This window comes from Mobula birostris, chromosome 7 (assembly GCF_030028105.1).
Source record: "Mobula birostris isolate sMobBir1 chromosome 7, sMobBir1.hap1, whole genome shotgun sequence".
Taxonomy (NCBI): domain Eukaryota; kingdom Metazoa; phylum Chordata; class Chondrichthyes; order Myliobatiformes; family Myliobatidae; genus Mobula; species Mobula birostris.
The window spans coordinates 157,459,465-157,473,930 of record NC_092376.1 but is presented as its reverse complement, the minus strand read 5'-3'; the positions used below and the strand labels follow the sequence as shown (position 1 = coordinate 157,473,930).

The window sequence follows — 14,466 nt, the reverse complement described above, 5'->3', positions numbered from 1 at the left end:
TCTCAGGCCTGGACCTGGGCCCTGCCACCTCAACTGGATTCTGCTGCATTAAATCGCCTTGAAGTCCGCTCCAGCAATGTCAAAACATTGGCTTATTTCCCAATCTGGTGCCCAGGCCAAGCCACCTTTATTCGGCCAGTATGCACCATGTCACTGTGCTTCACCAGCATCACCTTAAACCGTAAATTGGAGAATTGTGTTTTTGTTTATCAGGAAATGAAAGGAAGCTATAAAGATGCGATAGTGATCAAGAAACAAATAGGAAATTCAGAGGAGAAAACATTTCCCCAGCGAATGGTGAGAAGGTGGACCTCAGGTCATTGAAGAGACAATTTGCTTTTTAATGTGAAGCTAAATAAGCATATGAAAATGATAGAGGTTGTGCTGATAGTTAGGTTTGGAAAACCATGAGGATGCCCATGGAGGAGATTGATTGGGTCAAGTGATCTGCTCTGTAGAATCCTATACTTTAATCAACAAACATTAAATTCTAGACAGTGCAAACTGCATGGAGAATTATTTTAGCCCAAAATTGTACCTTAATGTCAGCATTATGACCCAGCGTGGGCTGCCTTTGTGGCCTCACATTTGAGGAATACCCAGATTTAATCCATGGTATGTTGTGAGCAGTTCGGAGCAAAGTATTGCAATGCTTTAAGTTCCCTGTATGCAGGATTACCGTTGAGTGACTCTGACTCAGAACGTTTTCTATTATGAATTTGTTGTAGGTATTGGTCCAGATGGTCACATTGCTTTCAATGAACCAGGGTCCAGTCTTGTATCTCGCACCAGAGTGAAGACGTTGGCAAAGGATACAATATTGGCTAATGCTAGATTCTTCAATGGAGATTTGACTAAAGTCCCTACGATGGCTTTGACAGTTGGAGTGGGCACAATAATGGACGCCAGAGAGGTAAGGAAGTGGAATATTTTAAAATTTGAGTGTACATTAACCTTTTCCCTAGTTAGTTCTTTGAAGAAAAGAGTTAGTACTACAGTTCTGCAGATGTGATAATAATTCAGGATTGGACTTTATTAGAATAGGCTATTTATCTCATTGTATTCTTCCAAAGGGCAATTAGTCCCATTCACTATTTTTTCTGAGACCCTGCAAATTAAAGGTTCAAAGGTACAATTTAATGTCAGAAAAGTATATACAATCTACATCCTGAAATGTTTTATCTTTGCAACCATCCACAAAAGCAGAGAAGTGCCCCAAAGAATGAACAACAGTTAAATATTAGAACCCCAAAGTCTTCCCTCCAGCTTCCCCTTCCCACGCATGAGTGGCAGCGAGTAATGATCCCATTCCCCCCAACTGGCAGAAAAAACGCTGAGCGCTCAAGCATGAGCCAAGCAATAGCAAAGACACAGACTTGCAGTTACCCCAAAGGCTTTGAGCTTCACCTGGTATTTGACATTACGCAGGTTCTCTAGGGAGAAAGAGGTGTCTCTCTTTTCCCAGCAGGCGGGGAGACATCATCAACAACTTGCTGGTTTATGATGTTAAAAGTCTGTTACTTGCTTTTTGTGAGCTCTGTGCTTGAAGATCCTGAGTCTCCAGGCACACAGCAGATATCCCAACTCCCCCGACGACACACGGGTCTCCTGTCATGACACCAATCCTTGATCCGCCCGTCTCCAGAGCCCCGAGATCCTAGGCTTCTGAATTCGAGCTGGACTCTTAGGCCGAGCCTTTGGCGTGCCGAACAATGGCCAGTTATGGAACCCTGAGAGCGGGTCCCATTCCCGCAAAGAACCATAGTCAGCATGTAACTCCAGGTCGGGGTCTTCAAAAGAACCCTGAAAGGGAAAAATAGAGATATTAAAGATGGAAATAGAGCTGTTTCCGAAGATGCAAGCAAAGGAATCACCCATTAGGCTCCATTAACCTCCTAAGCTCCGCCTTAGTCATATTAGTCATGTTTTCAAATGTATCTGTAGAATTTCACCTTAATTTCAATGCATTCTCAATCATAATAACTGGCCTCATTTATTCAGAAAAGTTTCCCCTTCCCTCTTGTTCTAGGTCATGTGTACTTTACAACCCCAGCAATGATCTGTATTTATGGACCATGCCTAATATGGTAAAATGCCTCATTTGGAGCGTTACCAAATGTCAATTAAAGCCCTGGTACAAAACTGAAGTATGAGAAATAACCAAAACTTTAGTCTAAGAATTTTTTAAAAAAGAATATTTTAAGGGAAGGAAAGAAACTCATTTCCTTAGGAAGGGATTTCTAGAGTTCAGGGCTTTGAATGGATGATTTAATTCTGGGTTATAAGAGGGCCAGAATTGAAAGTGTACAGCTATCTCAGAGGCATTTGCAGTTGGTGGTGGTAATAGATGAGGGGGATTTTGGAAACAAGGAAGTGAATTTTAAACTTGAGTCACTGTTTAACCAGTGACGTAACCAGGAGCCAGTGTGGATTGGAGGGCAAATCTGAATAGGGTCTGCTAACACTTAGGGTAGGGAGTTGAGAGTTTTAGATGCCACAAATTTCTGGAACTGTAATGTATGAGCTTTGCCAATAGTGAATGGAAACAGTGAAGTCTAGAGGTGGTTAAAGTGTGCTTGAGGGTTTCAGTAATAAATTCACAGGGGGATTATATATGGAATTGGATTTGTATGGGTGTGTTTAACTGAGTAGATGTTGACCATTTTGTGACTGACTGTTTTCAACCTTTGGTGCATTTTCATTAACATTTTTTTTCCAACTTCTATCTTCCTGCCTTTTCACTTACTCCTGCAGTTACCAAAAAAAGCAAACCTAAAGTGTTTCCTATTATCTATGCAGGTGTTGATTCTCATCACGGGAGCTCATAAATCCTTGGCTCTGTACAAAGCAGTAGAAGAGGGTGTAAACCATATGTGGACTGTGTCTGCACTTCAGCAGCACCCCAAGGCGCTGTTAGTATGTGATGAAGATGCCACATTGGAACTCCGTGTAAAAACAGTCCAATATTTTAAAGGTAGCTAATTCTTGCTAAAGTCCTTGGGTGAAAGTTCTGTGTTCAGTTACATTTGCTAACTTGTTTGCTGCCTGACCTGCTTGAGTTCCTACAGCATTTTGTGTGTGTTGCTTATCTGCTTGCTTTTTGCTTACTTTAAATGCCATTTGGTCTGAGGCATTGTTTTCAGTGTTTGCATAGAGGCACTGATTTCTTTTTTCCATTGTTGAAACAACTTTGAATGTCTCTAAGGCAGCACGTTTTCCTTGCTCTTTAAGATTAATCAAACTTAGACTGGGGGGGCGGTGGTGGTGGTGGGGAATATATGCTAAAATCACAGGTAAATGAAGATGAGGAAATGCTATGATTCACCTTGAGGCAAACATCCTTTCAACACAAACCTGCATTTTCCTTCATTCTCTCTATCTCTTAGAATATCAAAATTGTACAGCACAGAAACAAGCCCCTCAGTCCATGTCTGCGCTGAGCACAATGTCAAACTAAACCAAATCTCTTCTGACGCCTGTCCCTCTATTCCCCCTGCATAGTCATGTACTTCTCTAAAAGTCTCATAAACACCACTATCGTATCTACAGTACCTCCACCTAGCAACCTATTCCAGGCACCTACCATTCACTCTACAAAAAATTAACTTGCTCCACACATCTCTTTTTAACTTTTTCCTTCTCACTTAAAATGCACACCGTCTGGTATTTGAAATAACTTCGAAATAGTTGGCGATTTTCCTTTCTGCTGCCTGTTTGAAAGTTGGTCCCAACTATTGGCCTTATAAAACACTTTATTGTAAGGTGTCACGATAAAAGCCCTAGGTTTTTGTGTTAATCGTCCTCTTGAAGCCAGGGGTTCAGTGCTGCACTGCTTCTGGGACTTGAGTGTTTCCCTTGTGCTTTGGAAGCCAAAACTGAGAACTGTAATTAAGGTGGTGTCTGACTTGGATGAAGTTCAGAGTAGCTTTGTTGTTTAGAAATTCAGGGGGACTTCCGGTGAGGCATGAGGCAAGATGGCAGCAAGCACTGAGTGCTGACATATAACCCTCCTTTTTCAAGTTCCTTAGATGGTCTTAATACGAAGTTGAGTTGGAGAAAGATCTAACTAAAGCTATGACTTCAAAAAAGATCCAAATTCAACCAAGAAACAAGAAACCAGCAGACCACACTCACAACACGCTGGAGGAACTCAGCAGGTCGGGCAGCATCCGTGGAAAAGATCGGTCGACGTTTCGGGCCGGAACGTTGACCGATCTTTTTCGCGGATGCTGCCCGACCTGCTGAGTTCCTCCAGCGTGTTGTGAGTACTGCTTTGACCCCAGCATCTGCAGATTATTTTGTGTTTACCAGCAGATGACACCAAGCTAGCGATTCATCCAAGGAAATAGCTATGCTAATTAAGCAAACAATGGCAACGGAGATAGAATCGCTGCAAGAAACGGTAGCCCACATGCTAAAGGAGTCACTGGAAAAGGCTCGATCCCATACAGAAGCATATGGTAGAGAATGGCAACATTCTCTAGTCGTTAAAGGAGCAAGCAGACATTCATGCTAAAAATTTAGCACAGTCTTCAATAAAATAGACAACATTCAGGTTAGCTTATGCAAGAATGAGAAAGTTACTAACTCCTGTCTCACGGAGGTGTCTAAGATATGGAAGGAGCTAAATGACTTGGAGGACAGATCCAGGAGAAACAATGTCAACTTACCGACAGGCGCTGAGGGCGACGATCCAAGAGGTTACCTCCTGAGGATGCTGCCTAATTGGATTCCAGTAGTCAAGAATTCCCACAGCACTTCATTGGAGATTGATAGAGCACGTAGGATCTTTTCCAACAACACCTCAAGACCGCGGACCATGATTTTTAGGCTTCTACGGTACACCGACCGGCAGGCTATCCTGGAGGGCGTAAGGAAAGCCAAACCTACTCTCCCTGATGGCACCCGGCTGCAGTTCTTCGCTGACTACAACCCCGGCATGATGCAGGAACGGCAGGGATACAAGGAGATCCACGCTAAGCTTCGACAGAAGGGGATCGACTTGTTCCTGATATACCTGGCGACTTGAGAGTGAATATCAAGGGCATGAAGATGTCATTTAACTCGGCAGAGGAAGTGAAAGAAGCTCTGAAATCATTGGTGCTGGGAGATATGGAAGAAGACCCTGGGCAAAGTCCACACATCCCTCGGGAGGAGATGGAACTGCATTAAGAGCTCGGACCAGCCTGTATGCGCAATTTAACAGGCACGGGCAAGTTGATGTCCTGGGTGTGAAGTTTTCTGGTTATTCTTTTATTGGAAAGTCATTCGATGCACCTTCGTATTTAATTAATTAAGGGGCCAATTTGCTTCTGACTATTGCAGGTCAGAGTTTTAAGGTGATATTCAATATACCCAAATGTAATACTTCATCGAGAATGAAGCTGAAAAACAGCAGTTTGTTCTGAATAACTTTAGAACGTTATGTCTCCAGTAGACTTGTTTTAAAAACACTGGAGCAATTTGGATTCCTTTTAGGATACAAAGTTAATTTGTCAAAATCAGCACTGATGCTGATTAATACAGATAAAAGTAAGGTGCCTCTCCCCTCCCCAGATTAAGGTTACAAATGAGGTCCTCTACTTGGGTATTAAAGTTAATACTTTCCTATCATCTGTGGCTAAAACAAATTACTCTTTAATTTTGAAAAACATAAGAAGATATTAATAGATGGAGACACCTGCCAGCATCAGTCCCAGCCCGTATATCGGTTATTAAAATGAACATCTTACCCTGCATTAATTTTATCAGCTCAATGATCCCACTTGCACCTCCAGCAGGATATTGGCAAAAACTGGACTCCTTACTACGATGCTATGTTTGGGATGGTAAAAGACCCAATATAAAATGGTCAGCTCTGCAATTCAAAAAGTCGTATGGGGGATTGGCATGTCCAAATTTTAAGTTGTATCACTGGGCATTTGTGTTAAAAAGTCTTAGCTATTGGATGGAGGAGGATAAAGTTTCATCATGGAAAAATATAGAACAAGAGTTAATAGCACCAATAAGGTTGAAGGACTTTCTCCTTATAGGTATGTCTACCAAAAATCTGATTTGTATTACAGTCCAATTTTAACCCATACGCTACAAGTGTTTAGAGCAGCAGAAAAATTCCTAAAATTTAAAAGTGTATTGTGTAAATCATCTCCATTATGGAACAATAATCGTTTTCTAACTGGGGGGAACCATTCATTAACAGAACTTAGGAGGATAAAGGTGTTACTACTCTTCAAGACATTAATGGGGCAAGTAATATCCTTAGCTTTCAAGAACTGATATCTCGATATAATATTGATAAGCATTCTCTTTTCTTCTACTTTTGAGTAAGATCAGCTTGTAAAGCCTACGGCGTTCCCTGGGGGGGTCAGATTTAAAGGACCATCCCATTTTAAGTTGGCTACAGAGTGCTCCAGGACAGATAGTGTCATAGATCTATGATAAATTAAGCTCCCAGAATTATATGTCCACATCGGGAATGAAAGCCTGGGATAGGGACATATCTGAATTGGGACAAGACTTAGACTGGGATACGATTTGGGATAACGCTGCCGGTGCTTCGAAAAGCCCAAATCATTAGTATATACACTTGAAATTTTGTCATAGAGCATATTTAACACCGAGAATTAGACATCAAATGGGACTGGTTCCTGACCTTTATTGCTCATTTTGCCCCCACGAAACCGTTGGCTCTTTTATACATGTTGTATGGGAATGTCCAGGGGTTTTTGGTTTATGGGGGAAGGTTATCAGCACTCTTACAGAACTAACAGGGGTATAGTTGTACATCTTCTAAATGATGACTCCCACTTTTTCCTTACGGAAAAAACACGCAAAATCTGGCTGGCAGGCCTGACTGCAGCTAAGAAGATTGTGGTCCAATGTTGGAAACCTCCCCATGATATTTCAAATACTCACTGGCTTTGGAGATTTTTGGAAACTTCTTACCTGGAATTTTCATCAGCAAGAGTAAATGATGCACGACCAAGCACAATCTTAATGTGGACAAATTTGATATCTAACTTAAGAGATTTTTTGTTAAAATAGGAATGCTTTGTCTATGTATGTACTACTATTCAATTGGTTGGTGGAGGGAAGAGGGATGGGGAGGGAGAGAGGAGAGGAGTGGAGGGGATGGTGATGAAGGTTGGGAGGTGGCTCGGTTAAACAGTCAAAATGTAATTGGCAATTGGCTGTAATTTGTTGGTGTTGCAATAAAAGATTAGTAATAAAAAAAAAAGAAATTAATCACTGATTGATAGGACTAAATGTACTGGACAGTTGTGGTAGGACAGTTTCTCCTCCCATTTTCTTAATATGTGCAGTGCTGGTGAGATCAGTATTTATTGCCCTTCCCTAATTCTCCTTAGAGAAAGCTGTAAAATAATTGCAATCCCTCTGGCAAAGATACTGCACAGTGTTGTTGGGGAATGAATTTCGAGATTTGGACCCAGTGATGTATTTCCAAGTCAGGATGGAGGGAAATACCCAGCTGCTGTCTGGTAGAGATCGGGGCATTTGAGGTGCTGATAGCTCGGGTGAGAAACTGTGGTTGGTGTTGCAGATGATGCAATGAAGTCGCTGTGTTTTAATGCTGGAGGGAAAGAAAGAAAAAAAGATTAGCTTGTCACGTGCACATTGAAGCATACAGTAAAATGTGGCTTTGGCGTCAAGTCAAATCAAATCAGTGAGGATTATTCTGGGCAGCCCGCAAGTGTCACCATAGCATACGGTTACTAATCCTAACCGTACATCTTTGCTGTGTGTGTGGAAATCCACACGGTCACAAGGAGAACGTGCAAACACCTTACAGATACAGACAGCAGGAATTGCACCCCGATCTTCCAGCTGGCACTATAATGTTTAGGACGGTTCATGAGCAGCCAGTTAAGAAGGCTTTTTCATCCTGGATGGAAGGGAATCTGGGCAATGGAGAACAGACTTCTGGCAGCTGTAACATTTAGCAGGGATGAAATTCTAGGCAGATATCTTCTGCCACTGATGTCAAGCTGAACGAGGAATAAGATTAAGCATTCTGTTTGTCCAGCTTGTGGCTGTTCTGTACTGATATGTCACCTTAAGCACCAAATCTGTACATTTGCTTGTGATTCTTTCAAGATCTCAGACCCTCTTGTTTCCACACTTCAGCTGCAGTTCAGTTTTCAGTCTGTTTCCTCTTATCAGCATGTTTCTGTTGCTTTCCATAGGCTGGGGTATTTATTCTGGTTCCTCTCAGTTGTCATTTGGTGCTGACTGAAACTTTCACTTTCACTTTGCTTCCTCTGTGGTTGCTGTCCTTTAGACAGGCTTTATGCCAAACCAAGTTCTTATGTTCTTAGGTTTTTGCTTACTAGGTTTCACTTCTACACATTGCTTACTAATTCATTGACTGAACACTGTATTGAGTTGAGCTGGTGTTGGAGGCTTAGGGCTGTAAAATTGGATTCCTTCTTGGCGCTGAATGCATTCTTTTGTAATTGGTGACCTCAGGTGGAAACAAAAGAGCTGACCTGAGGCCTGTTAATCCCATGTGACAACGCTAGTTATGAAATTTTAAATTAGACACGTGTAAATAGCTTAATTGTAGAAAAGAATACGACAGTAAAAATCACAGTTAAGATTAAATTTTACATCTGATGTAACAGTTTTTTATAATTAAATCATAATTTTATTTTCTCGCTTGTAGTTTGTCACCATTGAATAATGGTTGTTATCTGTGTAGGTTCCTTTGTTAACTCCGAACTTAAATATTGTAGTTCTCTTCTGACTGACTCCCCCACTTTACACCCCACCGAGGCTTAGACCTCTGTCTGTCTCTTATTTATTCATTCATCGTCCCGGCAATTCAGTAATTCCCCTGATTCAAAGTCTTTGCCCATGTTCTCTAATTGCTTCGTGGACTTGTCCTCTCCCTGCCCCAACCCCAACCCCTCACTCCTTTCGATCTCTGAACCCACTGCCTGCCCTGCAATCCCCAAATCCCTTTGCTCATCTGCTTTTCTTGTGCTTGCTTGATTTTCAGCTCTTCACAACTATCTGCTGTCGAGGTTTCAGACCCCCAACACCACCACTGCTTTTCACACCTCTTTTTTATAAGCTACTGTTTAATGGCTGCCTATGTACTTGATAAATATATCAGTTACATAGCTTGCAGTCATATTACAGAGATCTGAGCCTGTTAGTCATTTTGTCCTTGTGGACCATCTAGTCTAATCTTACATGCCTCTGCTTGGTCCATAAACCTTTTTATACCATGGCAGTTCCAACCCTCCATTGCATTGTGTGGCACTACCACCGTGCTAAATGGGATAGACTTTGAACAGATCAAGCAGCCCAAGACTGGGCTGTGGGCCATCATCAGCAGCAGAATTGTACTCAACTACAATCTGTAACCTCATGGCCCAGCATATCCCCCACTCTAACATTGCCACCAGGCCGGAGATCAACCCTGGTTCAATGAAGAGTGCAGGAGGGCATGAGGAGAACACCAGTCATACCTCAGTATGGGGTCACCCTGGTGAAGCCACAATACAGGACTACTAGCATGCCAGACACGTAAGCAGCAAGTAATAGACAGAGCTAAGTGGTTCCACAACCAGCAGATCAGATCTAAGCTCTGTTCACATTCACATCCAGCTGTGAATGGTGGTGGACAATCAAAACAACTCACTGGAGGAGGGGGCTCCACAAATATCCCCATCCTCAAAGATGGAGGAGCCCAGCACAACTGTGCAAGATATAAGGCTGAGGCACTTGCAACAATCTTCAGTCAGAATTGGTGAGTGGATGCTCCAGCTCTGCCTCCTTCAGAAATCCCCAGCATCCCAGATGTCAGTAGCCAGTCCGATGCACTCCATGTGACAAGAAATGCTGAAAGCACTGGATATTGTGAAGGCTATGGGCCCAGGCAAAATCCCGGCAATAGTCCTGAAGACTTGTGCTCCAAAACTTGCCGCTCCACTAGCCAGGCTGCTCCAGTACAGCTACAACACCAGCGTCCACCCGACAAGGTGGAAAATTGCCCAGGTATGTCCTGTACACAAGAAACAGGACAAGGCCAACACAGCCAATTACCGCCCTATCAGCCTACTCTCAATCACCAGCAAAGTAACAGAACGGGTCATCACGCAGCACCTACTCAGCAATAACCTGCTTATGGATGCCCGGTTTGGGTTCCATCAAGGCCACTCAGTTCCTAACCTCATCACCTCCTTGGTATAAACATGGACCAAAGAGCTAAATACCAGAGGTGAGGTGAGAATGATAGCCCTCGACATCAAGGCAGCATTTGACCGAGAATGGCATCAATGTGCCCTAGCTATAATGGAGTCAATGGGAAGACCCTCCACCGGTTGGAATCATAACAGATACAGAGGAGGATGGTTGTGGTGGTTGGAGGTCAGTCATCTCATCCTTAGGACATCACTGCAGAAGTTCCTCAGGGAAGTGTCCGAGGACCAACCATCTTCAGCTGCTTCATCAATGACGTTCCTTCTGTCATAAGGTCAGAAGTGGGGATGTTTGCAGATGACTGCACAATTCGTGTCTCCTCAGATAATGAAGCAGTTTATACCCAAATGCAGCAGGACCTGGGCAATATCCAGGCTTGGGTTGACAAGTGGCGAGTAACATTTGAGCCAAGCAATGACCTTCTCCAACAAGAGAGGCTCTAACCGTTGTCCCTTGACATTCAGTGGCTTTACCATCACCCCTACCATCAACATCCTGGGGTTTACCATTGACAGGAAACTGAACTGGTCTAGCCATATAAACACCATGCCTACCAGAGCAGGTCAAAGGCTAGGAATCCTGCAGCGTGTAACTCACCTCCTGACTCCCCAAAGTCTGTCCACCATCCACAAGGCTCAGGCCAGGAGTGTAATGGAATACTCACCACTCGCCTGGATGCATGCAGCTCCATCAACATTCAAGAAGCTTGACATCATCCAGTACAAGTCAGCCCACTTGATTAGTACCCCTCCCACAATCATTGAATCCCTTCAGAATGGACAAGCAGTTGTAGCAGTGAGTACTGTCTACAAGATGCACTGCAACAACACACCAAGGCTCCTAAGGCAGCACCTTCCAGACCCACCATGATTACCATCTAGATTTGGGGTCCCCAACCCGTCGATCACGATTTAGACTTTCCGAAGAAAAATCAAAAATAAATACTCAAATACTGTTGTAATGTGAGTCATAGTCATACTTTATTGATCCCGGGGGAAATCGGTTTTCGCTACTGTTGCACCATAAATAACTAAATAGTAATAAAACCATAAATAGTTAAATAGTAATATGTAATTTATGCCAGGAAATAAGTCCAGGACCAGCCTATTTGCTCAGGGTGTCTCACCCTCCAAGGGAGGAGTTGTAAAGTTTGATGGCCACAGGCAGGAATGACTTCCTATGACGCTCTGTGCTGCATCTCGGTGGAATGAGTCTCTGGCTGAATGTACTCCTGTGCCCAGCCAGTACATTATGTAGTGGATGGGAGACATTGTCCAAGATGGCATGCAACTTGGACAGCATCCTCTTTTCAGACACCACCATCAGAGAGTCCAGTTCCATCCCCACAACATCACTGGCCTTACGAATGAGTTTGTTGATTCTGTTGGTGTCTGTTACCCTCAGCCTGCTGCCCCAGCACACAACAGCAAATGAGATCGCATTGGCCACCACAGACTTGTAGAACATCCTCAGCATCGTCTGGCAGATGTTAAAGGACCTCAGTGTCCTCAGGAAATAGAGATGGCTCTAACCCTTCTTGTAGACAGCCTCAGTGTTCTTTGACCAGTCCAGTTTATTGTCAATTCATATCCCCAGGTATTTGTAATCCTCCACCGTGTCCACACTGACCCCCTGGATGGAAACAGGGGTCACCGGTACCTTAGCTTTCCTCAGGTCTACCACCAGCTCCTTAGTCTTTTTCACATTAAGCTGTAGATAATTCTGCTCACATCATGTGTCAAAGTTTCCTACTGTAGCCCTGTACTCATCCTCATCTCCCTTGCTGATGCATCCAACTGTGGCAGCATCATCCGAAATCTTCTGAAGATGACAAGACTCTGTGCAGTAGTTGAAGTCCGAGGTGTAATTGGTGAAGCGAAAGGGAGACGAGACAGTCCCCTGTGGAGCCCCAGTGCTGCTGATCACTCTGTTGGACACACAATGTTGCAAGCACACGTACTGTGGTCTGCCAGTCAGGTAATCAAGAATCCATGATGCCAGGAAAGCATCCACCTGCATCGCTGTCAGCTTCTCCCCCAGCAGAGCAGGGCGGATGGTGTTGAACGCACTGGAGAAGTCAAAAAACATGACCCTCACACTGCTCGCTGGCTTGTCCAGGTGGGCGTAGACACGGTTCAGCAGGTAGACGATGGCATCCTCAACTCCTAGTCGGGGCTGGTAGGCGAACTGGAGGGGATCTAAGTGTGGCCTGACCATAGGCTGGAGCAGCTCCAGAACAAGTCTCTCCAGGAGCATTATAAATGTAAGTAATAGTAATTAGGATAATGGTAATATAGCAGTATTTTTACTAAAAAGCTGTTTGTAAATGGAGATTGTTTCCGGGTTGCAGGGGTTTAGTTCCGTTCTTTCTGCCCAGTGCGCATGTGTGTAGTTCCCCCGCCATGCACTGCGTTTTCAGCGTAGCCTGTGCTGCATCAGTGACCAATCAGATTAAGTAAGAGTACAGACTGTCGCAAACATCAATATACGGCAGTGTCCCCAACCTCCGGGCCGCGAAGCATACAGGGGTGCAGCAGTAGTCGGGATGCACACAGCACATCTTTAAGAAAAAAAGCCGAAATAAACAAGCTAATTAATTAGGTGCCACCCGGCACGTGAGTGTCAGAACGTCCAGATCAGAGGTGACGCAATCGGCAATGGCTCGTGATATCCTGATACCATAGTGGAGGCTCCACGAAAGAAGGCAAAAACATACAAATTCCATCCAGAATGGGAAGAGGAATTTCTGTTTACCTTGGTGAAAGACAAGTGTGTATGTATGTTGTGCCACCAAACACAAGCACTGACTGAAAGAGGGAATCTGAAGCAGCACCGCAACACCAACCATCAGGAATTTAAAGACACCTACACCCCAAAGAGCACAATTCGTGCCTGGAAAGTTGAGCTGAAATCGGGTTTGAAGGTCCAGCAATTGTTTTCCACAAAACATGCTGCTCAAAATAAGGCCGCTATTGAAGCATCATTTCGTGTAACTCACCTTTTGGCTAAACACAAGAAGCCTTTTACAGATGGCGATTTATTCAAGGAAGCAATGGCCATTACCGCAGAGACTGTTTTTAATGACTTTAAAAACAAAAACCGCATCACAACCTCAATACATAATATACTGCTTGGCCCTGCAACAGTGACAAGGAGGCTAGAGTCACCGTCAGAGGATGTTGAATATTTTTCATTACAGTTCGATTAATCCCCGGATGTAATGCAAACAGTTGTATTTGTCAGAATGGCTTTCCAGGATTTTTCAACAAAGGAGGGCTTCCTCACTCTTTTGCAATTAAAGGAAAGAACGAGAGGTGAGGATATTTACAATGAGTTTAAAAAAAATGTCCGTGAAAATGACATCCCCATTCATAAACTGGTGGCAATTACTACTGATGGGGCCGAGCAATGCACGGTGTGCGCGTCGGTTTTATACCACTAAAAGTCAGTGCCTACTTCAGGTCAACTTATCTATGTGAAATTGCATTTTCACAGATGAAAATTATTAAATCTAAATACAGGTGCTGACTTACTGACAGACACCTCACTAGGATTGCCAACTTTCTCACTCCCAAATAAGGGACAAAAGTAGCAGTCAAATCCCAGGACATTTGTGTTTACCCCGAGAAAGATACCATGACCATGAAGCTTTGCGCGGGCACCTGTGTGCGCATGCACGTATGTGCCGATTTTTTTTTTTTACCCCACGAATCGGTTTTGGCTTAATTTTCATTTTTTCTACTTTTTATAGGCTGTGTATTTATCATATCATTCCTGCTTTTACTATATGTTAGTGTTATTTTAGGTTTTATGTGTTATTTGGTATGATTTGGTAGGTTTTTTTTTGGGTCTGGGAACGCTCAAAAATTTTTTCCATATAAATTGCTTCTTCGGCGTAAAGCATTTCGGCATGAACGGTTTCATACGAACACTCTATCTTAGCGGGGGGAATACGGGACAGTTGGCAAACCTACACCACACAGACTGTCTCAGACTGGCTGTCTGTAGTTATGAGCCAAATTTCAGGGAACTAGCAGAAAGTATTCAGCCCCAGTCATCACACTGAGTGCAACAGTCAATTTTTATTCATTTATTTTTCGTGTTGAAATAAAATTAAATAAGGAAACTTAGAATTAAAGGTGTGAAGTATTGTAATATTCTTAAAGAAACACAGCTATGGCCTGTTTGATATGCTAGTTACTGTTTTCTAGTTTGACAAAAGTATTTTGTGTAATTCAA

The 14,466-nt window shown here is 43.3% G+C and overlaps 1 protein-coding gene across 2 annotated transcripts in view; it reads left to right on the top strand.

The window, feature by feature from the left end:
* LOC140200522 (glucosamine-6-phosphate deaminase 1-like) overlaps positions 1-14,466 on the top strand; it is a 42,294-nt gene that overhangs the window by 22,603 nt on the left and 5,225 nt on the right. For both annotated transcript variants that reach the window (XM_072263987.1, XM_072263986.1), the window contains exons 5-6: positions 729-913; positions 2,800-2,974. In XM_072263987.1, coding sequence (XP_072120088.1) covers positions 729-913; positions 2,800-2,974 — 360 coding nt within the window. The remainder of the gene's footprint in view (positions 1-728; positions 914-2,799; positions 2,975-14,466) is intronic.